This window comes from Procambarus clarkii, chromosome 16, assembly GCF_040958095.1.
Source record: "Procambarus clarkii isolate CNS0578487 chromosome 16, FALCON_Pclarkii_2.0, whole genome shotgun sequence".
Taxonomy (NCBI): Eukaryota; Metazoa; Arthropoda; class Malacostraca; order Decapoda; family Cambaridae; genus Procambarus; species Procambarus clarkii.
Window position 1 is genome coordinate 13729796 of NC_091165.1, and position 8365 is coordinate 13738160.

At 45.4% G+C, this 8365-nt stretch overlaps 1 protein-coding gene across 1 annotated transcript in view; it reads left to right on the forward strand.

Moving 5' to 3' along the window:
* Positions 1–3942, forward strand: part of LOC138365224 (ras-interacting protein RIP3-like) — a 25586-nt gene extending 21644 nt beyond the window's left edge. The window contains exons 4-5 of the mRNA XM_069325488.1: positions 2439–2795; positions 3741–3942. Of these exons, the coding sequence (XP_069181589.1) occupies positions 2439–2795; positions 3741–3942 (559 nt within the window). The remainder of the gene's footprint in view (positions 1–2438; positions 2796–3740) is intronic.
* The last annotated feature ends 4423 nt before the right edge of the window (positions 3943–8365 follow it).

Below are 8365 nucleotides of genomic sequence, written 5' to 3' on the forward strand. Positions count from 1 at the left end.
TCCCTACAGTAACACAAGTGGGGTGATGCAACACCCTCTTCCACTCTCCCTACAGTAACACAAGTGGGGTGATGCAACACCCTCCACCACTCTCCCTACAGTAACACAAGTGGGGTGATGCAACACCCTCTTCCACTCTCCCTACAGTAACACAAGTGGGGTGATGCAACACCCTCCACCACTCTCCATACAGTAACACAAGTGGGGTGATGCAACACCCTCCTCCACTCTCCCTACAGTAACACAAGTGGGGTGATGCAACACCCTCTTCCACTCTCCCTACAGTAACACAAGTGGGGTGATGCAACACCCTCCACCACTCTCCCTACAGTAACACAAGTGGGGTGATGCAACACCCTCCACCACTCTCCCTACAGTAACACAAGTGGGGTGATGCAACACCCTCCACCACTCTCCCTACAGTAACACAAGTGGGGTGATGCAACACCCTCCACCACTCTCCCTACAGTAACACACAAGTGGGGTGATGCAACACCCTCCACCACTCTCCCTACAGTAACACAAGTGGGGTGATGCAACACCCTCCACCACTCTCCCTACAGTAACACACAAGTGGGGTGATGCAACACCCTCCACCACTCTCCCTACAGTAACACACAAGTGGGGTGATGCAACACCCTCCACCACTCTCCCTACAGTAACACAAGTGGGGTGATGCAACACCCTCCTCCACTCTCCCTACAGTAACACACAAGTGGGTTGATGCAACACCCTCCACCACTCTCCCTACAGTAACACACAAGTGGGGTGATGCAACACCCTCCTCCACTCTCCCTACAGTAACACACAAGTGGGTTGATGCAACACCCTCCACCACTCTCCCTACAGTAACACACAAGTGGGTTGATGCAACACCCTCCTCCACTCTCCCTACAGTAACACACAAGTGGGTTGATGCAACACCCTCCACCACTCTCCCTACAGTAACACACAAGTGGGGTGATGCAACACCCTCCTCCACTCTCCCTACAGTAACACACAAGAAACAGCGACTGCAATACGACATATAATGAGGATAGCAAGAAGAGAATCTACCGACGGTGTACTTGGGCGACGATCTACTCCCCGGTAGATAAGGGAGGTGGTGTAAATTATCTGACAACGGACACAGCAGGTCTTAGCTCTCTAAGTTACTCCGAGAGATGGTCGTTAAAACACACAGTAACGATCAACAACACATCCTGGTTAGGTTAGTGTTGTAGTCCTGGTGTGAGCGAGGACACTGCAGGATCGAGCAGGTGGCAGACCATTGTTGAGTGTTGCACCATGTTGAGCGCCTCCTACAATGGCCAGTCTCGCAGACTCCACTACTTCATCTCCTCAATATATCATACTTTCCGTGTCATGGAAAACGACACAATTGTTCCCTTTACCAAGACAAAAAGACTGGGTAGTTGCAAGTATATTAGTCTTGTAAGATCTTGCACTTGCAAGATGCTTAAAATGATCATTCTAAACCGAATATCACATACAATAAGTAAGGGGCGAGGGGGTTTATGGGTTTGTTAAAAGGAGGAAGCACAGCCAACTATACAGTTATCTAGCTAAATACTGTGTGTTGACACCAGAGGAACCCTTGATAGGGCACTAACCAGAACGAGCCTTGATGCGCTTGTGCGCATGCGTGCCAAAGAGAGACTTTTGAAATGGATTGAAGACAGAGAAAAGTCACGGTCTGCTTCGACGGATCACTTCGACCATTGTGCCTATGGCACCTGTGCTCTTCACTGGTTCAATCTTGCATTTTCTTCCATATCGTACCGGAGTGAACGATATGGAAGAAAATGCAAGATTGAACCAGTGAAGAGCAGAGGTGCCATAGGCACAATCAGAGAACACTGTATAAACATCAGAGGTCCGCGGTTGTTCAACGTCCTCCCAGTGAGCATAAGAAATATTGCCGGAACAACCGTGGACATCTTCAAGAGAAAACTGGACTGTTTTCTAAGAGAAGTTCCGGATCAGCCGGGCTGTGGTGGGTACGTGGCCCGGCGGGCAGCTCCAAGCAACAGCCTGGTGGACCAAACTCTCACAAGTCAAGCCTGGCCTCGGGCCGGGCTTGGGGAGTAGAAGAACTCCCTGAACCCCATCAACCAGGTATCAACCAGGTACTCTAGAATATAACGAATAAGGAGTTCAGAACCCCTCGGGGAGGACTCTTAAATCTCAAACTATTCTAATGAATGCAATTGCCAATTCTGAATTTCCGACAAAGAGTGCAATAAGTTGCGATGTTCACATGATGTCCTGATACAAGCCCCACACTTTTGATAGATGAAACTGTTCCTTCAGCTTCCTGAAGGCAATTCGACTCTCGCAAAAAATATGCTCCCATCTCAAGAACACAGAAAGTGAAGATCTCAAAATTGATAGTGGCACTCTGGAATGACTTAACGACACCTTGGGGTTGTTATCAGCGCCGGCAAGAACAGTCAAGAACAATGTCTTGCACCGGCAAGAACAGTCAAGAACAATGTCTTGCACCGGCAAGAACAGTCAAGAACAGTGTCTTGCACCGGCAAGAACAGTCAAGAACAATGTCTTGCACCTGCAAGAACAGTCAAGAACAATGTCTTGCACCGGCAAGAACAGTCAAGAACAATGTCTTGCACCGGCAAGAACAGTCAAGAACAATGTCTTGCACCTGCAAGAACAGTCAAGAACAATGTCTTGCACCTGCAAGAACAGTCAAGAACAATGTCTTGCACCTGCAAGAACAGTCAAGAACAATGTCTTGCACCTGCAAGAACAGTCAAGAACAATGTCTTGCACCGGCAAGAACAAAGGAGGAGCTTGATACTTTTTTTTTTTATTTTCTACCACAGACGTGGCCACACATTTACAATGCTAACCAGCGTATATACATTTTCCTCCGTTCTTGATAAACTGAGAAGGACTCGCAACAGCCGCCTCAGGAACCTGACAGCTGCGTCATGCAGCTGTCATGGAGCATACTGGTGCTGCATTATGACAGCTGCGTCATGCAGCTGTTATACTGATGCTGCGTTATACACTCTGCTGCGCTAAGTTTATCCATACAATCCTAAAAAAAAGATTTCACCATAAGTTTACCATTCGAAACAAAATACAAAAGCGTTCCCACGAGGATAGTGCACATCCAGAGGACCCCAACAACACTACCCTGTTGACAGCTGGAATTCTTCGTGAGGACATGATTAAGATCACTGTTCGTGGCCTCTTGCCCGGTGTGTGTATATGTATATATATATATATATATATATATATATATATATATATATATATATATATATATATATATATATATATATATATATATATATATATATATATATATACACACGCTCCCACTTACCCGGTAATATATTCCATACATCAACAACCCTCTTACCCAAGTCTTTAGAGAATTCGTACTTCTCCAGAGGGATGAGTTCCCTCGTCTCTCTGACTCATGCAGACAGCATGAAGGTGGGTATAGCAGCCATCCCTCTCACTAAATGTATCGCACTGGTAACGGAAGCGATCAATACGGTAAAAATAAGAGGTATTAAAATATCCACGTTTTTTATGCAGATTCACTCTATTCTGGTGAGAGAGAGAGAGAGAGAGAGAGAGAGAGAGGAGGGGGAGGGGGAGGCGAAGGGGGAGGCGGAATTCATCAAACGTCATATACAATATTCATCAGTAACATCTACGGCGATCTCAAAGATAATATTTACAAGTCATTAGGCATGTAGCAGAACTACCACCACCACCACCAGCAAAAGTAGTAGCAACAACACTTGCAGCATCATCATCATCATCATCATCCATCATCATCATCATCATCATCATCATCAGCAGCAGCAGCAGCAGCAGCAGCAACAGCAGCACCACCACCGCTTCCAGCACCACCACCAACAGCAGCAGCAGCAGGAGCAGCAGTCCCCAAGGCGACAGTAGTGTAGAGGCGTCAAGGGCACCCCTTGAGGGATGCCATTGGTAGTGTCAACAAACATGGCCTCGCCCTCTGCCCGCTAACAGGTCCACGTGCCATGATAAAACACGATTCTCTTCTTCGACGGCACCTTCCTCCCTTTTTTTGTATTCCCGGCACGAGGCAAAAGGAAAAATTCCGCCAAAGGGAATTTTCAGCTTCCGAGGTGAAAAAAAGCTGCCCCATGACGGTGTTTAGTCTGTGTTAATGAGGGGAGAGCCATAAACACGGCCCTTACTGTTGCTGGCGTGATATACGCTTCCTTCGATCTCGCTTGCTGAGGGGGAGAGGGGGGGGGATTGAGTCTGGTGGATTCCCACAGAAGAGGGATTCTTTCACTGTTCCGTCGTGTTCTGTACAGAACAGGAAGCCTTTCCCCTCTCATGTTCCCTCTCTTCTCTCATCTTCCATCTTTACTACATGTTACTGTTATCTTCACTGTACCATCTTCCCTACTCACTATTTTGATCACTGTAACCCTGAATGAATTCAAATACATTTTCAATTAAGTCATGACAATGCACAGGCAAGTTGCAGGAGTAAACTCTATGGAAAACACATCTACTGTTTAATTTCAGACTTCTTGATAATCGCACAGGGACTTGGGGTGAGCCTTATCCCCTCTTAATAGTACCAGTTGACTTAGTGGGGTTGGTCCTATGTCCATTCTATACCCCAGACCATTCGTCATGAAAAGTTAGGTGAGGTTATCCCAAAGCATCTGGCCTCCATCTTTGGACGGACAGATAACATTCTCTTATATATAGACTAGGCAGGTACCCGGCTCGCTCCTCCTTCCCCATTACTCTCCCAATTTTCCCCTCTCTCATATCTTTCCCTATCCCTATATATTGTCATCTCCAACTTTCTCCCCGTCTCTCCTTCCTCTCTATCCACCTTTCTCCCCCGCTCTCCCAAACATTCCCCCCCCCCCACCTGCTCTACCTTCTCGTTCACTCTACCTGTCTTCCCCTCTTCCCTCTTTTTACCCCTCTCTTCAAACATCTTCCCTTCTCCTCCCCATACCTTAGTCTGTCTCTGTGTTTCTGCATCTGTGTTTTGTCTGTGATTTTCTGCCTTCTTGTCTCTCTGACCTGGTCGACCCAGTCTCTGCAGGCCTACTATATCTCTGTCTCTGCATCTCTCTTATTGTCTATGTCTCTGTATATTTGTCTTTTTTTCATTGTCTTTTCATTGACGCTGTCTGACGTATACAAATAATATAACCGTGTGCCATTGGCGTGCAGGTATTTGGCTAGTGGGAATAGCCTTTTGGTGTGAAATATTAAACAAATTTACTGTATTAGTTAGCCGCTGGGTTTGAGAGAGGGTGGGGCTGTTAAGATGGCGGAGGCGCAGTTTTAATGTAAATGTGTTCGTCTTGTATGGCAATAGTTTGACGAATAAAATATTTGTTAATTTTCCTGATATTAGTGCATAATGTGATAATTTTCCTGATATTAGTGCATAATGTGATAATTTTCCTGATATTAGTGCATAATGTGATAATTTTCCTGATATTAGTGCATAATGTGATAATTTTCCTGATATTAGTGCATAATGTGATAATTTTCCTGATATTAGTGCATAATGTGATAATTTTCCTGATATTAGTGCATAATGTGATAATTTTCCTGATATTAGTGCATAATGTGATAATTTTCCTGATATTAGTGCATAATGTGATAATTTTCCTGATATTAGTGCATAATGTGATAATTTTCCTGATATTAGTGCATAATGTGATAAAATACTGTAATTTAAAAAAAATAATCTCTTACCCCTCTCACCCACCTCCTCTCCATCTCAGATTTTAATAGTTTTAATAATAAATTTAATAGTTTCTCATTAGCTCCGAGGAAGTCTGAAGCAGGGGAGGATCATGTTTCATGCCACTACGGGCAAATTATGGTGATTAGAAAATTTTCAATACTTTTCCCAATATCAGTGAATAATTTTTCATATAATTTTTTTTGTTTGTAATTTATATTTTACAAATATTTAGCTGGGTGTAGCTGGCGGGTGTAGCTGTTTTGTCTAAGGCTGGCCAGGGTCACCAGAATTATTCATGTCCCTAGACCATTCCCCTGCAAAGTTAGGTGTAGCTAGCCCCAATCATCTCCCCAAGTTAGGTGTAGCTAGCCCCAATCATCTCCCCAAGTTAGGTGAAGCTAGCCCCAATAATATCCCCAAGTTAGGTGAAGCTAGCCCCAATAATATCCCCAAGTTAGGTGAAGCTAGCCCCAATAATCTCCCCAAGTTAGGTGAAGCTAGCCCCAATAATCTCCCCAAGTTAGGTGAAGCTAGCCCCAATCATCTCCCCAACCTTGGACAGACAAACATTCTCTGTTAAAGATGGAAAAGTATGTCTGTCTATTCGAGGTCGGAGACGGTACCTTGCGATGATTTCAGGATTTAGCGTCCCCGCGGTCCGGTCCCTCGCTCAATTTTTGTGTCATTAATAGCTCCTGGGTCTGTGCACAACATGGATGGGTTGGGATTGGCACCAAACATAAGAGTGCCACGAGACACTATGCCAACTTCACCCGCATGATGTATCTTGTATTACTGTAATAGTACGACTCTGAATTATTATTTGGTTATTATTTTTTGTTTCTATCCTTATAGTCAACTTTTTGTTTTCGGCAAAATTAACAAAACAAATATAATTATAATACCCTTTAAACGACCCAAAAAAACTCCTTTTGATTTTTTGAAAAACTGATTTTTTTCCGTAGACATTATATTGTAGATTGTGTGTTAATATCTTGATAAATCTTCATAATGCAGTCCCCGTGGCGCAGTGGTAAAGCAATCATTGCCCGGAGCTTGCGAGCGCTTTGGCCTGGGTTCGTATCCTGGCCGGGAAGGATTGACAGGGCGCCAATCCTTAACTGTAGCCACCTGCCACAGGTAACCGTAGCCCAACCTGTTCCTGGCAACCACTGTGTCGCACTGTCTGGTGGGACATAGTGGACGCCAGGATCAGGTTGAACTATATTCCCTATTTTTATTAACACATTTAGGTACACCATTTGTGCAGCTGCTCTAGACTGTATGAAGGGGAGTACAGTGTGTCATAAAAATAGCTACGTGGTCCTAAATAAAATCCCCATCACACAGGATGGTTAGTCATACAGAGGCATGTGATGGGCAGTCTGCACTGGCAGACTCCGGATGCATTTTAAGGATATCAACACCACAAGAGTGAATAAGGTAGCAGTGGTAATACAAGTCCCCATCTCGCAGGATGGTTAGTCATACAGAGCCATGTGTTTAGTAGCCGGCACGGGCAGGTGGCGGTATATGACGAAACTCTAGGGACTCGGCTAGCCACATTTCATCTAGTGTGAACATTAGGGCCGACCCCAGTGTGCCTGTGTTGGTCACCTCCCAGTTTCACCAGTCACTCTGCAAAGGGGATGTCAGGTTAGCCTGTAGCGTCTGGTCTCCAACCTCGGCCACACAGGTACGATTATTAACAAACAATAATGTTAAACCTATGTTTAATAACATATTAAAGGCAAAGTGGTGAGCCAAAGAGACAAGCCTAGGAGGTATAAGCCAAAGTGGTGAGCCAGAGACAAGCCTAGGAGGTATAAGCCAAAGTGGTGAGCCAAAGAGACAAGCCTAGGTGGTATAAGCCAAAGTGGTGAGCCAAAGAGACAAGCCTAGGTGGTATAAGCCAAAGTGGTGAGCCAAAGAGACGCGCCAATGTGGAATAACCTAAAACGGTGAGCGAGAGGCGAATATTCTCGGGTAAAATAACGTTGATGGGCCTCATATCCACAGGTGATTACTCTCTACCTGTGACTTATTACTTCCTCTCAGGAGACGAAGCTTGGCTGGGAGCTCGGAGATGCTGAGCCTTCACCCACCAGGTGTGGGCTGGGCCAGGTGTAGGCCACGGCGTGCGCCACACTGAGTTGATGTATGGAGGTTATGTATAGGTGAGGTGATGTATAGGTGCTATGAGAGAGGGGGTGATGTATTCGGGTTGTGTATGGGGGGCCCCTCACACCCTTTTTCGGTTTCCGTTCACCTGATCGTTCGTGTATTAATACACAGGTACCCAGGCAACTGTTGTGGGCTGTGTCAGGCTCCACAAGCCTAATACTCGTCAAGTGGGCCCCGACGATAAGAAACAATATACAAATTGTCAGTCATTTGGAGACTGAAGAAATTATTCTTCAGAGCATTATGTGAGGCGAGAGTTGGGAGGTCCCTCGCTGGTGTGGAGGCTGGCGGATGGGGCCGAACGAGAGGGAGAGAGACAGAGAGATAACATAACAAGAAAGAGAAAAAACGTGACAAAACAAGAGAGAGGAGACATGACAGAACAAGAGAGGAGACATGACAGAACAAGAGAGAGAGAAGACATGACAGAAC